General features: G+C 34.8%; 1 protein-coding gene across 2 annotated transcripts in view; it reads right to left on the reverse strand.

Annotated features, from left to right (window-relative positions):
* ATRNL1 (attractin like 1) overlaps positions 1 to 16,074 on the reverse strand; it is a 1,148,868-nt gene that overhangs the window by 276,992 nt on the left and 855,802 nt on the right. For both annotated transcript variants that reach the window (XM_001377496.5, XM_007478946.3), the window contains exon 27: positions 276 to 383. In XM_001377496.5, coding sequence (XP_001377533.4) covers positions 276 to 383 — 108 coding nt within the window. The remainder of the gene's footprint in view (positions 1 to 275; positions 384 to 16,074) is intronic.

Below are 16,074 nucleotides of genomic sequence, written 5' to 3' on the forward strand. Positions count from 1 at the left end.
GTCTGAAATTCCTTCCGCTCCTATCTGTCAATGAAAGGCAGCCAGGTGATCAGACTGTCACTCTAGCCTAGGCTAATAGATTCTCCAGTGGCTTTTGTTACAGCTCGTGTCACGCTATTACAACTCTGTGCCTTGAAAATGGCATAACATATGTAGCAGAGTCTTGTCAAGTAGAGGTAATCAGACTCTGCTTGGTTTCAGAAGCAGATGTAGATGAGAGAAGCAGTATAAATATGCAGATCATCCCCGTCCCCTTTCAGCATCACCGTTCCTACCTCTAATGTCCCTCGTAGAAGGTCTGTTTGTTCAGTTCCTCCTTCCACAGCTACGTCAACAGAAGCAAAGGGGCGGCTGGCCATCTGCTGTCGCTCTCGAAGTAGTTGCTGGAGGGGGTTAAAATAGTTTGTTTTAAAATAGATGTTTTTATACATGGATTGAATCCAACAGTAAAAGTACAGGTACTAGACATCTCCATATTCATGAGCATATCTTTAGAGATGAGTGCTGTGCTTCCCCTGGGTCCTGAGTTACATGTTCATGAAGCATTCAAATATCCAGCACCTAGAAAGGGATTTGCTAAAATGCATCCTCAAAGAATAAGAGAAGCAGTACCTTTCTTTTTCTGGTTCTATTAAAAAAAATGACAACTCTTTTTGGAGATTATTGTGGTATGTGGTATAAAAAACTAGTCTAAACCTAATTTCCACCAGATAGCACTCCATTTTTCCCAGATGTTCTTGTCAAAGAGAGAGTCCTTCCACCATAAATAGGTTTTTCCCCTTCTAAGTGTAAAGAGATGTATTATAAACATTAAAAACATATGAGGTAGAAGTTGCTATCTAAATGGAAACTGCTTGTATGAGGGTGATGATGTTTATTTTTTTCTCTTAATGAAAAAATATATTTTATCTTAACTGAAAATAAATAAATGGCTGTTTTAAAAAGATGAGAAAAGATATTTAAGCATTGTCATACTACCTGAGAAGAACAAGTCTTATAGCTATGCAAGTTCCCCAGGAAATTAGTAACAGTATTTGCAGTCTTACTCGTAGCCTCCATGTTCATGTTTTAAACTGGAAGAAGGTTATATGACTAGTGGAAATTTTTTTCAAATATTTTTTAAAAGCCATCGTTTCCTTGGACTCCTTAGCTCAAACAGAAGTCAATAAGCTAGCAAGCCAGTCCCAATCAAGAACACTAAATGAATTTATATTTTTTCCTATACCTGTAATTATAATATTCATTAAGTCATGATAACTAAAAATTGATGGGAAAGATTAGGTATTACAAATCTTATCTCTTTCATTCCTTGCAACTAATAAAAGGATTATTAAATATTTAAAGTGGATGAGCAGTGCAATTAAATGTTCCTTCAAATGAGAAGAATATAACATAATTGGGGAAAAGCAGACTTTTAAACAGAGCCTTTTTCACTCTGCACAGTAATGTGGTACTATCCACACATCTTAAAAAATTAACAACTGGCCTTAAAAATAATTATGAAATTTTATTTAAATTGTAAGGAAAACCAATTAAATACCTTTTTATAAAAACAAGTTTTACCATACAAATAACATTAACAACATAACCAATTTTTCTTTTCCTACATATTTGCCTTGTTATCTATTTATTCCTCTATTTCCATACTGTTTTGGCATATATTTACATAGTATTTATTTAGTATACATATGTATGCAACTATGTACTTTTTATATTATACATATATATGCAACCTAGAATATATATAATGAATATAGTTCTCTCTCTGTGTACATATTTATATTATATGTATCATGTGTGTACATATGTATGTATATGCATATATGATGGTTTAAAGTCAGTTTGGGAGTGTGTGTGTGTGTGTGTGTGTGTGTGTGTGTCTTAGAGACAGAAGTGTACAGTGGTTAGAAACTAGATGTGTAATCTTGTACTAGTCACTTGTTTACCTCAGCTTCTCATCTATAAAATGGGAAAATCATAGCACTTATCTTCCAGGGTTTTTCTGATGAGCAAAAGAGAATAATTGGAAAGCCTTTAGTACATATTAAGGGCTATGAAATGTTTATTCGACCAATTATTGTTTTTGTTGTTATTATTATGAATCTTGGACACATTCTGAGTAGTCACAAAACATTTTGGTGCCATAGGAAATCCTCTAACATTTTAAGTTAAACAATAACCAATTTTCTTTGGTAAAAATGATTTTTCCCACAAGCAATTCCCTACCCAATAAAATGGTAGATCAGATTTTATGGATATATCTACTCCTAATCAGTGTGTAAAATGGTATTTCTTTCTACTGTCTAAAATTATATCATTTTTCTCTAAAACTCTACATCTCTCTTAAGAGATCTTGTATGCTTAATTAGATCAAAATATCCCATATCTTTGATATACCAGGTATATTCCAAATGTTGGACATGTAGGTTGTTTCCTATTTTTTCCATTACAAACAATATTGTTCTCTATATAGCTAGTTTTAAAATTCTGTTTCTTGATAGCATTCTTAGAGTATTTCCCATCATACTGGGTTAAAGGTTATTTTAAGAATAATTCTTGTAGTGTACAACTTTTGAATGTAATCATATAAAGGATTATGAGGTTCTATTAAGAAAATTCCTTATTATATAACAACAGATGAAAAAAATACTGTATGACAATTTGAGTTGAATACTTTCACCATAGTAATTTTGATAACACAGTAAAAATATTTTGTAATTATTTGTCTACAAAATAACTTGAGAATTTTTAATATTTTAAAAAATTAATATGGAAACAATCTGGGTCAAGAAAAACACAAAAGAAAATATTTAAGAAATAAATATGTATTTATTAGGATACATAAAGAATAGTTTGGTCAAAGTAAAATGCAAACATGATCCATTTATCAAATATTACTCTTAAATATAAGAAAAGTTAAATATTCAAAAAACGATCAGTAGCAAATAAAAAATCTAACTTAAAGAGCTTTTTAAAAATGAGCATGTACTAATTGTCTTTTTATTCAGCTCTTTTCTTTAATATCCAGCTCTTTTTGCAAATAATCAACTTGACTATATCCATGTACAAATAGGCTTCAGGAAGCTGCAAGTTTTAATCTTGTTCCTGATACTGTTTTTTCTTCTATTGCCATAGGCAAATTATTTCACTTCCTCTCAATTTTCCTTATTTTATAATTGGGAACATAATAATGTCCACATCATAGTGAGGAGCAAGTTTTTAAAAATCACTTTGGGTAGCATTTTTAAGATTAGAAGATGCTAGCAAGTGCCTAACTGATCAACGAAGCTTAAACTAATTCACTTTAATACATTTCTTTTATAATCCCTAAAATTCATGTTCTGACTATGAAATCCTATTTATTAATACCCACTCAGTAAAACCATAACTTTAAATCTACTGCCATCAACAAAGAATAGATTTCTTTGAAATTGAATACATGATTGTGCTGAGGGTAACTAGTGTTACTCTTTGGATATTTCAAGTTTATTAAAATGTTCACTTATAAGAAAGACCACAGCATTAAAAAAATCAGAGAAATCTTGCTGAAATATCTTAGGTTTTCATCTTTGCAAAGGTGTGATTTCCTTATCATGACTATGCAATATCAGTATCTTCCTCCTGACATGACATTGATTTATAAAATATTTAATTTCTATATATTTCTATGTTTCTAATTTTCTATATTCTAATTATTCTATTACAGGAATAGGAGAAAGGGGATTTTTAAGTAGGGCCACTACCATAGGCACCAGTGTTTTCATCCCCTTATTTCCTCAATATCAGAAGAGCAGAGGTCAGTTTGGTACCACATTTCTCCTAGGGGTGTCTTTAAAAATCAAATAAATGTTCTCCTTTTAAATAAAAATATATCTAAGAACCTTCAGAACTCTTTTATGAGGTGCTTATGAAGGATTTTGTTTTTACCATGTCTCCCTTACAACTAATGACACATATTTCTGAGACAATTTGAAATTTTCACAAGTAAAGATTTTGGATCATTTCTCATGTTTTGAAAAATAGAATATTATTAAAAGTAAAATAGATAATACATTCTATCAAACATTTATACTTTCTTGTCTGTTGGCTTTCCCCTTCACCCACAATGCCTGGCCACCTTGAATCCAATATTTATCTTTCTCCCTCGCCTCCATCACCCTCCTTTGCTGGCCTGAGCCACCCATCTTGGCTGAGTGAAGACCCACTATCAAGGGGACAGTCTTCCCCCTTCCATTTCCATTGACCCCTGCTCCAGGCCCAATTCCTACAATTTATTTTTTTGTTTGCTCACCTGGCTTGGACAGGATGGGAACCATCCACTATATTTCCCCTGAGAAGGCTTTTGGAACCACCTCCAAATCCCTTTAGGCTTTGTCACCCTGGGGAAGGTCACTTGACCTACTGATGTAACACAGAAATTCCCAGGCCTTGTTATTGATCTCATTTAGGGCTTTTCTATTCTTGTAGATGAACTTTCTTTTGTATCACCTTCCCAAATTAAATCTTGACAGCAGGTATAATCTTGCCTTTTCTATCAATATTCCAGTGCTTACAACAGTACTTAACACATAGTAAAAGCTTTAATATTTTTCCATTCCATTTATTCATACTAATTCTTTAAGACTTAGAAACCAATTATTTTGCAATTGTGATTTCTATAAGAAATGAAGTTTAACATTTTGTACAACTCTAAGCAATCATACAATAGATACATCCAATTTATAATTGATGCTTTATTGCCAATTTTTCAATCAGATGATAAAGCCAAGATAACAAATTGATCATAACACAATGGACCATTTTTATATTGCCATGAGAAAACGTAATGTAGAAATCACACAATACAGAGACAAAATGCCTGTCACACAGTCTGGAACCAAAACAGCACTGTCTGTCCATTCACAAGACATTCAAAATAACTCACAGGGCCAGAAGATTACAAAAGCCCATGCAGCTCTGACAGTGATCAGGTGAACTGCTGGGTTCTTCAAATCAGTTAACTGATGGTCAAATTGACAATCCCAATGAAATTAGTTCAAATATCCTAAATTAATATATTATTCTCCAACTTTTAAAGATTATATTAGGTCCCTCTTCCAAAATACATTGTTTAAAATCATATTTCACAATAATGTTCTTATTTAAAATAAAACAGAAACCAACTCTGTTCCCTTTTCTCTTGGCTACTCTCCTTAATCCAGTCTGTGCTGTTTTAGTAACTTGTTTTGAAGGTTCCTGGGAATTAGATTTCAAAACATGATCTCTTGTCAGTTAGAGGATTTGTTCTATTTGTTAAGTCAATATAAATGCAAGTAAGTTATACATTCTCAACCATACATGGATTTTGCTCCAATGTCATGCCTTTTCAAAGGCTTTGCAAACATTTACATGAATTTCATTAGCTCCTTACCATTGTGAATTACATCTATATCTAATGAGGTAAAGGGAAATCAATGATTGCTTTAATTATTAGAATTTTAAAGTCCCATTCCTAGATCCTTAGTAATCTACCTCACATTTTCAGACTTCGGTGAATATCTAGTTTACACAGTAGAGTGGCAGCTCTGTATGTGTGCATTTTTAATCCATATTATATTCTATGCAGTATTCCTTTAATTGTAAAGAAATTGAGACAGCGAGTTGGTTCAGTGATAGACTTTGAATCATGGTAATCTGAGTTCAAATTTTGCCTCAAACACTAGCAATTTGAAATTGTAATTTGTTCTCCCTTTGCCTCAATTTTACCATCTATAAAATGGAGATAATAGCACCTACTTTTATGAGGTTGTTGTGAGGATCAAATAAGATAAGATATGGAAGACTTTGTAAACATTAAAGCAGTACATGATGATGATGAAGTAGGATCAAATGATATCTAAACAATGGTAAGTTCACAGGCACAGTTATAACTACCTCAATGTAGTCTATTAAATTAATAGTGAACCAAGATGATATTTTATAGGTATAGAATTTAGTCTGGCTCCATAACTAACTTCATTGTGTAAAAAATAATATGAAAGCCTTTTTTATTATGCATGTTAATAGTGATAGTTTCTATTTACTTAGCAAAGATTTTTCAAACCCTTATCTTCTGTCTTAGATTGAATATAAAGTATTAGTTCTGAGGCAAAAGAATGGTAAAGACTAGGAAGTTTGGGTGAAGTGACTTGCCAAGGGTCACACGTTAGAAGTGTCTGAAGTTAGATTTACACCCAGGTGTTTCTATTTCCAAGCTTAGTTCTCTATCCACTGTGCTCCCTATCTGCCCTCCTGGAAAAGATTAATTAAATTTTTAGTATAAAGTCATCAGGCTACACTGATGTTTATTCAAAGAATTTGAGAAAGATACATGAATCAAAATGTGGAAGAGTGGTTAGCACATTGGAAATAGAATCAGAGAGACCCGGGATCCAATTGTGTCAGGACCTGGACAAGTCAGTTAACCCCTGAGGGTCTCAGTTTCTTTATCCACAAAATGGGGATAATTATTGCACCTCACTCACAGTATTGTGAGATCAAATGAATTATATGTGTAGATATGTATAAATATATATGTATAAAGCACTTTGCAGACCTTCAAGTGCTATATAAATGTTATAAATCATCACCCTCCATACCTCAAATACTCCTAGCTATATGAGCCTAGAGAGTTACGATCTTAAAGGCAGGTCTCTAAACTCTTCCAGCCCCAGAGGCTGTCTACTCAGTATTTTATAATTGGAAGTTTTTCCTGTAGCTGAAAGAGAGGCTGATAAGGTGCCTTCCAACGTTGTGATCTGGGGGTAGATTGCTATAAAAATGTTAGTTTGTGTTGGTGGGGTGAATTTCCACATTTAGGATCTCTCTTTATATAAGTTCATAAAAAATTCATATATCTTTACACACACACTCTATATGTACAGATTAATACACCCACATATATATGTACATACATATATTCTGGAAATGAGATGCTCTTTTAAAGAAAATCAATTTCATGGACTTTTTTTCATATGACCAGAGATACCTTTTACATTCTCATTCATTGTTTCTGGAGTCTAGCTTTTGATTACCCTTGTCTCCATGTCAGAAGCTTCCAGAAATGTTAATACACAGGAACCCTTTTGCCTTGCCTGCTGAGAGTCAGGATTTGCTATGAAGTCAGGCACCATTAGATTAGGCTTTCAATTAGCTAAATTGTTGCACTTAACTCATTTAACTCTCACCAAAACTGGCTGTCCACTCTGAGCAGACACGACTGGAACAGGAACTTTCTTCATGTTGATTCCAAACAAAATTATTATTATGACAATTTTTTCTTTTCCTAAGAAAGGATGGTATACATCTCTAATGCATGAAGAAGGTGTATACTACCACATTGTGCCTTGAACATGTTTCGTAGTTGAAATCTTTTTGATTTAGTCTTCAGAGCTATGAAGATTTGCATTCAGTATACTTAGTCCATAATCCTATCTCAATAGGTTTCCTTGCTAACCTATTTACTTCTTTAAAAATGTTTTTTCAACTATATTAAATTATTTCTAACATAAAAAATTGAACTCCAAATTCTCTTCCTTCTTTCCCTTCCTCTCTTTGAGAAGGCAAGCAATTTGATATAGTTTATATATGTGAAATCATGTAAAACCTATCTCCATTTGAACCATGTTGTAAAAAATATATATATATGCTTCCATCAGTATTCAGATTCCACCAGAATTTCTTTGGAAATGGATTGCATTTTCCATTACAAGTCCTTCAGAACTAAGAACCTTGTGTCACTGAGAACAGCGAAGTCATTTACAGTTGATGTTCTTATAACAATGCACTTACTGTTTATAATGTTCTCTGGTTCTGCTTACTTCACTTTGTATCCATCCATGTAAATCTTTCCAGATGCTTTTCTGAAAGCATCTTGATTTTTATTCCTTCATCACCATCAAAGAGCACAATTTTTTCAGTCATTCTCCAATTTCTGGACTTCCCCTCAGTTTCCAATTCTTTGCTACCACATATGTCCTTTACCTTTTTGTCTTTTTATGTCTTTGGGATATAGACCTATGAATGGTATTGGTAGATCAAAGAATATGCAGTTTTTTTAGTCTTTGGATCACATTTCCAAATTACTTTTAGGAATGGTTGGATCAGTTCACAAGTCTACATTCCACAAGATTGTGGAGATGGGATTAACTGTCCCCTGTCTATTTTTTAGATTTAATCACCAGAAGCTTATGCACTATACTTACACTTGAGTAGGGGAGGTCTGTGACCCACATGTGTGAAAGTGGGTGACGAATCTGAAACCACTCATTTCCCCCGGGCAATCCTAAGCAAAACTATAGACTATAATTTGTTCATGTAAAAGTAGAGGAAGGCACAGGAAGTGATGCAAAGAAATGTCTTTAAAAGGAGTTACAACTTCCTATGAGGGAGTTCTTCATTCTTTGGAGTTCTGAGTTTGAGTTGGAGGCTGATGAAAAATCTGCTTACTGGACCTGAGACCTTGGACTTGGTGAGACTGTTCTTAAATCTCTCCCTTTGAACTACCATGTGGGTAAGTGAAAAAGGCTGACTCTAAGTGCATTAGTGTCTCAGTTTTTCCACATTCCCTCCAATATTTGTTGTTTTCCTTTTCTGTCATATTAGATAATCTGGTAGGTTTTAGGTGGCACCTCAGAGATGTTTTAATTTACATTCATCTAATCAATAGTTATTTAGAATATCCAGACTGCCAGATTAAGAAAGGGAGTACCTGGCACAGGAGAAGTCAAAGTGTAACAAAGCATAGAATTTGCCATCTGAAAGAATCTTAGTAATCATTACTTGAGAGTATTATTTTCTCCCCTAATACTATGGTTGCTTACTCAAATTAATAAGTATTAAGTTGCCTAGATCTACAGATAGGAAGGCAAACCCCACAATAATTCTTGCTCTCAAGGAACTTAAATTCTCTCTTACAAAACATGTATACACGTGAAAAGATGGGATAAGGATAAGGATTGGAATTGTGATTTCACCAGAATAGGTAACTCCTAGGTGTTGAAAATCACTCCACCAATTCACAATGGCACGTTCTGTGCAACTTGAAACTTTAGCAAGTCTCCTTGAGCACTGAGTAATTAAATAATTTGCCCACCATCAGAGTTAGAATTTGTCTGCAGCATGATTAGAAGGGAGAGCATGTGGGAGAGAGCAAAGGCACCAGGATCAGATATAGATTGTAATAGCTGAGTAACAGTAAGCATGTCAGCTACTAGTCAAACTGAGCAGAGACATAACAATCATGAGGCTGGATATAAAATCTTTCAGCCTGGTCACAGACACTATCTGACCCCCAACACTATCCTCAGGGTGCTTCTGTGTTTCCTGAACACTGAGTTCCCTCCACTCAACCCCTGCAGGGATAAAGGTCAGGGAAATACAAAAGTGGTATTGAGTAAAATGGATAGAGAAGAAGCTTTCCCCAAAGCATTTTATTCTCCTGAATTAAGACCGATCTAATCTCCCTATGCCAACAGCAGTTACTAGCACCTCTCTTCTCTAATAAATTATAGCACTGAGCTCTGTGCATCACAGGAAAGGGGAGACCAGTAAAATCCCACTGTGTGTGTATATGGCTTTAGCACGTCTCTCAGGTACAATTTAGGTCCCATCTTTCTATGAGATTCCTTTTGGGGCCAACTTATAAACTTCCTCATAAAGTGATTTTCCTATAGAATAGAATTCAAAATAAGAAGACTGAGTTAATAAAATACTAAAAGAATCTGTGTTATAAGCTGGTTCCCATGGGCAGGATATCAACAACATAGTGAGCCTCTTGTGTATTTCCTCTATGATTATTATGCTGCAGAATTCAGGTGCCATATTTCTTTTTCAGTGAAATAGTAGAATAGGCAGTGAACTGAATTGTGAATCTGAAGAAATGAGTTCAGGTCCTTGTTCTGCCAGTTTCTTGCTTTGTAATTTTTGAGATGATCCCCTACCTCTCTGCAACTCTCTATCTCTTTCTCTCCTCTCCTATTCTCTCTCTGTCTCTCTCTCTGTCTCTCTCTCTCTCTCTGTCTCTCTGTCTCTCTGTCTCTCTCTCTCTCTCTGTCTCTCTCTCTCTCTCTCTGTCTCTCTCTCTCTCTCTCTCTCTGTCTCTCTGTCTCTCTCTCTCTCTCTGTCTCTCTCTCTCTCTGTCTCTCTCTCGCTCTCTTCCCCCCCCCTTCTCTCTCTCTCTCTCTGTCACTGTCTTTCTCTGTCTGCCTCTCTCTGTCTCTGTCTCCCTCCCTCTCTCTCTCTCCCCATCTTTCTTCTCTTTCTCCGTCTGCTACTTTTCTTGTCTCTCTCACTCTCTTTCTCTCTCTCCATACATATACATATATACTATATACACTATACTATGTATATACACATATGTAAACATTATGTATACATGTATATATACATACACACAAATATAATGTAGATATACATATACACAATATGCATGTGTTTATGTTATTAAAAAAATATATATATATGTATATTAAAATACTGGGACAATGTGTTCTCTGAGGACACCTCTCACCCTGGCATTCTACTATGTCATTTTATAATACATGAAAATGAAGCTTTTATTTGAAGAGTAAAATCTTAGGTTTAAAAACTATACATTCTCTTTTTAAATATAAATTCATTCTTTTGAGGCCTGCTGCCCATAAAGATCTTTCGTAGCTGATAACACTTGCCTAAAAAAGAATTTGATTCATCCAAGTAGCCACTTAGTCCCATTCATGCAAAATATTTCCTGAAAATAATGGATGGGGTATACTGAAGAAAAAAGCTATACACAATTTTCCAACCTCCAAGTTATTCATGTTCTTGGAAAAGGATGGCCTAATATACTTTTGAGAATTAGGGAGTTCAAGGAAAAGGCAAAAAGTCTGCAGGATAGAAAGACAGTCATTAGAAAATCATAGAAGGTTGGAAAGTAACTTACTTTTGTTTCTATTTATCTTCCTCTTATCCACCTAATTTACATAATAATGTACTATAAATGTGTATTCATTTGGGGATAAATGCTTTTAAAATTCAAATGATATATTGCAAAAACCATTTTTGCAGCATGATTAGATTGTTATTTCAATTGCATTCTGTTGCAGATCATGTATATTTACATGGATCTAAATGTTAGAAACAAATGTGTACTGGAATATACATGTATAAAAATACATATATATTTAATTATGGGTCTATTGTACTATATATTTAATTGAGTAAATGTACCATGCACTTAATATTTAATTTTGTAATTATATTATCAAATTTAAATATATACAAATCATACATATACATGATATATACATGCATATGTATATATTCATATATACACATATATCCTACTAGACATTCATATTGATTTTAGGTGGCTGAAACAAGGTCAAAAAGCCTTTACTCATCAACTGCAAAAACATCCTCTAATGTTGTCAATGTTATATTTCCCTCAAGTCAATGTTGAAGGAACAAGAGCCTCCTCTTTCCTGCCTAGCTCAGCATTTCGTTGCCAAGTGCCCTTTCCCCCATTCATTTTACTTTTGCTTTCCTGGGTTGCAGTTCTTATTTCTTCTTTTTACAAAAGCAAATTGGCCACTTCAACTGTATTTGCTGCATCACCTTATACACAAAACATTCACTATAACTAGTTACATTGCACACAGGGGAAAGTTGCTTATGTCATTTACATTATAAACTAAATACTGAAAAAGACTTTTACGTTTTATTCAACAACCAGCATAAATGTACTCTTTCCCCATGACTTGAAATGTGCTTTTGACCATAAGCCACATATTCATTTGTGGAAAACAATCAATGCAAGGTGGATTGTTTCAGAAAGCAACACAGCATTCACATGGTGGCCTGAGCTTTGGAGAAGGCTTCTTTCCAGATTTTCACACATTGAAAGCTTCTGATTGATTCAGCCTCACTCATTCCTATGGCAATGACCTGTTTGCTCCATGAGTATGGGTTCATTATTTCAACTTTCTTCTAGAGTACAGTTTAAAAAATACCATATATGTTATTGAAACTAGCACTGTCATAAATCCATATTGCTTCTAGAGTTTTCCTTCCTGACTCTGACATCTCTAGTTTCTTGGGTCTTTCCCACCACTGATGGGAAATTAGTACCAAATGTTGAAGATCCAGGACCCTCTAGCAGCTTCAGGAACTACATTTGGCTGTGAGAACCCCAAGCTGTTCACTCGAGGTGATTTCTTTGCCAATTGATATGTGACTACGAGAACAAACTTAAGTGACTACTAGAACTGGTTTTAATTATTGAAAAATTCTGCTGGTACCTAAAAGTTACCTGGTATTGCATTTCATTATTGGAAGGAATAGGTGAGATGAAAACAATTTCAGAAGTTTTCATGAAACCTGTGTATTCCCACATCACTTGGGAGAACTTCAAACTCAAACATACAAACAAGAACTTTCCTTCGATTGGTCTGCTACAGGACATAGTGTAGGGAGGTATGTTATTTATGTATGCATTTATGTATAAATATATACACATATATAATGTGTACATAATGCATACTATATATGTGCTACAAATAAAATTCAATCATTTTTAGTAAATTATAAGCCAACTCTACCCTTTCTGATCCTTCTTAGAGGCACTCATAATTTAGAACTATAACTTGAAAATCATTAATACTAAAGTAATTAGTAGGGGCTCTTTGGGCTTCTGATTGGATGTTGGAGTACATGTATATATATATATATATGAAAATATATATATATTTATATGTGTATAGATAGTTTTGTCAAACAATAATGAATGCTCGTTAATAAAAAAAGCTGAAGGATGTGGGGAGGTCAAAATAAAATGGTAAAGAAAGCATTTTTTTAAATTAGCAAATTAAATGCTCAAACCAAAAAGACTATTGCCCTATTATCACTGATATTGACGGTAGCAGTTGGACTGGTGTACTAAAACGACTAAGGTGTGACCAAGAATCAGAGAATCATTGCAAGTTTGAGCTGAAAGGCATATGGATCAACCCTCACATTTTACAGTTGAAAAAACAGACTCAGAGAAATGAAGGATTTTGCTTGAAATCACATATGGCACATCATTCAGTCCTCATGATAACCCTATTAAGTGGGGAAAGCAGGGATTACTCTTCATCCTTAAAAATGAGGAAATTGAAGCTCACAGGAAGACAGAGACTTGCCTAAGAAATGATTCCCTGGCCAGAGAGTTTTTATTGCATAATTTTGTCTTTTCAGAATGAGAAAGGTGCTTCCCATTATTTATTGAGTTTGTCAGTACTTCTTATTTAGCTTAGATTCTGGCTCTTGTTGATTGAAGAATGACCACCTTCTTCCTCTCTGATTTAGCCATACAAACTTTTTATTCCTTTTGATCCTAAATATCACCGAGATCCCTTCCAGCTATGTTTGGGTCTGACCTTAAAGAAATCATTACAATCATTGAGGTAGCCTGATTTTAGCTCCACCATAAAACAGATTTCCTAAATGTCATTATCTTCTCATGTGTAGCCAACCAGAGCTGTTTAATAGTGAAGAATGGTTCAAAGCTGGTGGACTGACTATGCCTGTGATCTTGTTTGTAATCCTGTCTTGTTGTTTATGGTTGTCTGGCTCCTGGGGGATGCTAATGAAATTGCATGGGCAGAATGGGGGCGCTGGCACGGATCTAGAGGTCTTTGGTTTCATCTAGAGCTTGGAGCCTCACGCTGCCTGCCAGTCTTCCAAACCCAAGGCTGGCTTTATTGAGTTGGTTTCATATTTTTCTATAAATCATCATGGCAATGGCCCAGTATGTTTCCTGGGTAACAGAATTCAAAGACAGTTTTTAGCTCTTTGGTTGATGAAAGTCTCTGCCTGCAGGTAGAGCTCCTCTGGTACAGATGGGTAGCATAGATCACTTCTTTAGGCTATTGTCAGTCCACATGATGAAAGTGACTACAAAACAGGTCAAAAGCTGTAAATGTTTTGTTGCATGTTTCCCGCCCAACTGTGCCCACCTTTAAGAACCATCAAGGGTGGGGATGATGCGTGGAAAAGCTGACAGCAGCTCTGCTTGTCACCACTGAGATCTCCCTGTTCTGGTCCCCAGTGCCTGCATTGCAAGCTGCCTACTCTGCATTTGGTGCTGCTGGGGAGGCTTTTGGATCAAAGTTTCTTTGTTTTCTTCATAAAATCGAGCCTCTCTTGCTTTTATGAGTTCAAAATGACTTTGACCATTCACCTTAATCTCTTGGCATCTCCATTTTGGTCTGTTTCATTTTGTTTTTAGCAAATCCTCTGAGCCCCCTTATTGCAGCCGATCTTGGGAAGTATATGCATCACAATCGTTTTCGGTTTACAGAAGCTTCTGATTGATTGTCTGACGGACTGTTGATCATTTTTATAGCTTATTGGGTATCCCCGAGGCCTAGAAGGTTATTATTATAATGGCAGTTTTTAGTTCTGTTATCACAGTTAGTTGTTAGGCATAGTTGCTTATATAACTGATTAAAACCAGAACTGTTCCCCTCCATTTGTGACAATGGCTATCTCATTCATCTTTGCAACATGGCAAAATGACTTGCCTATCAGGGAGTTGCTTCTAGGTCTTAGTGAAATTTTCTACAAGGCTTGAGAAATTAACCATCACCATTTCTGTCACCACAGGGAAGTAGATCAAAAGTGTCACAAAATGGCATTCATTAGCCTATATCCTCTGAAGCACTTCATAATGCTAAGTAAAAACAATAGAGATGCTACAGAATGCCCTTAACTCAATATGCAATTTTTCTAAAGAAAGCCTATTTGGTCTCAAGGCTCTATGAAATACTGGACAATAAGTAGAAAAACATAAGTTTTATGCAACTCTAGAATGATTAACCTGAGAGCTGAAAATATAATGGCTTTTTTAGAAACAGTTCAGTTATGTTTATAATGTTAAATTCTATATTATTCCAAGTGAATTACACATGGTGATACTTTAATTGCATTGACCATTTGCTTAATTACTTTTAATGTCTACAAAATAATGATTACTTCCATATATTTTACATGATAATGATTCATATTATGTTTCCTTAAATTAAATTAAAATGTGAAATAGTTATTAACCCCGTAATAGTTATTGATATTAACCTATTTTTGCTGTATGGCAACAGTCAACAAATATCAGTTAATTAAGATCAGTGAGTAAATGAAAGGATGAAGAGGTATTCATTAAATGTTTACAATATGGCAAGTACTGTGCTAAGTTGTACGGATATTAGTCTTTGCCCTAAAAGAGCTTACAAATTCTAATTAGGGAAGAAAATATATATTGGGAAGTAATGGCTATTAAAGGCTGAAATATTATAGCGCTATTGAACAATCTATTGACATACCTTTCCAGAAAAATAAAACAAGTAATATTGATTTGATCATTATTCCTGGAGAGAAAATGGAAAGTGGGAGTGATGATATTCCCTTGCCCCTGAAGCATGATTAGGTGGCTAGAGCACCACTAGATCTTTGACCTCTCACCAATGAACACCTAGTCAGAGTTTGAGTTAGATGTCCTTTTGGGAGGGTATGGTTGTGGCTATTTCAAAGTGATCATGTTTGTATATTTTGGGTAGAGACTCGCTGTTGGGAGAATCTGGGAAGGAGTTTTGAAAGGGTATAGAGGTTCCAAAATGAGAACATATAGAGAGAAGGAATTAGAGGAATTAGACACTAATGCAAAGGCAAAAAGGTGGGAGATAGACGACAGTTTTGCTAGAACATGGAATGTGTGTGTGTAGATAGACTATGTTACCAGCCTAGAAAGATAGGTTGGAGTTTATATTTTATTATATTTAAAGTGTGGAGCTTCTCAACTTTCTGGACTAAGAAGTGATATGATAAGGTTTGAACTTTAAAAAAGTGTAAGAAAAGGAGATGATTTTCATTGAAGTGATATTCCTTACTCCATAAACTCCATGGGCTCTTTACCACCACCAAGATCAAATTCAAAATCTATTTGGTGTTTAAAGTCTTTCATAATCAAAATCCCACCCATTTCCAGGCTTCTTCTATCTACCCTACCCATCCATGGACTCCTCAGACCAGGGATGCTAACCT

This window comes from Monodelphis domestica, chromosome 1 (assembly GCF_027887165.1).
Source record: "Monodelphis domestica isolate mMonDom1 chromosome 1, mMonDom1.pri, whole genome shotgun sequence".
NCBI classification, from domain to species: Eukaryota; Metazoa; Chordata; class Mammalia; order Didelphimorphia; family Didelphidae; genus Monodelphis; species Monodelphis domestica.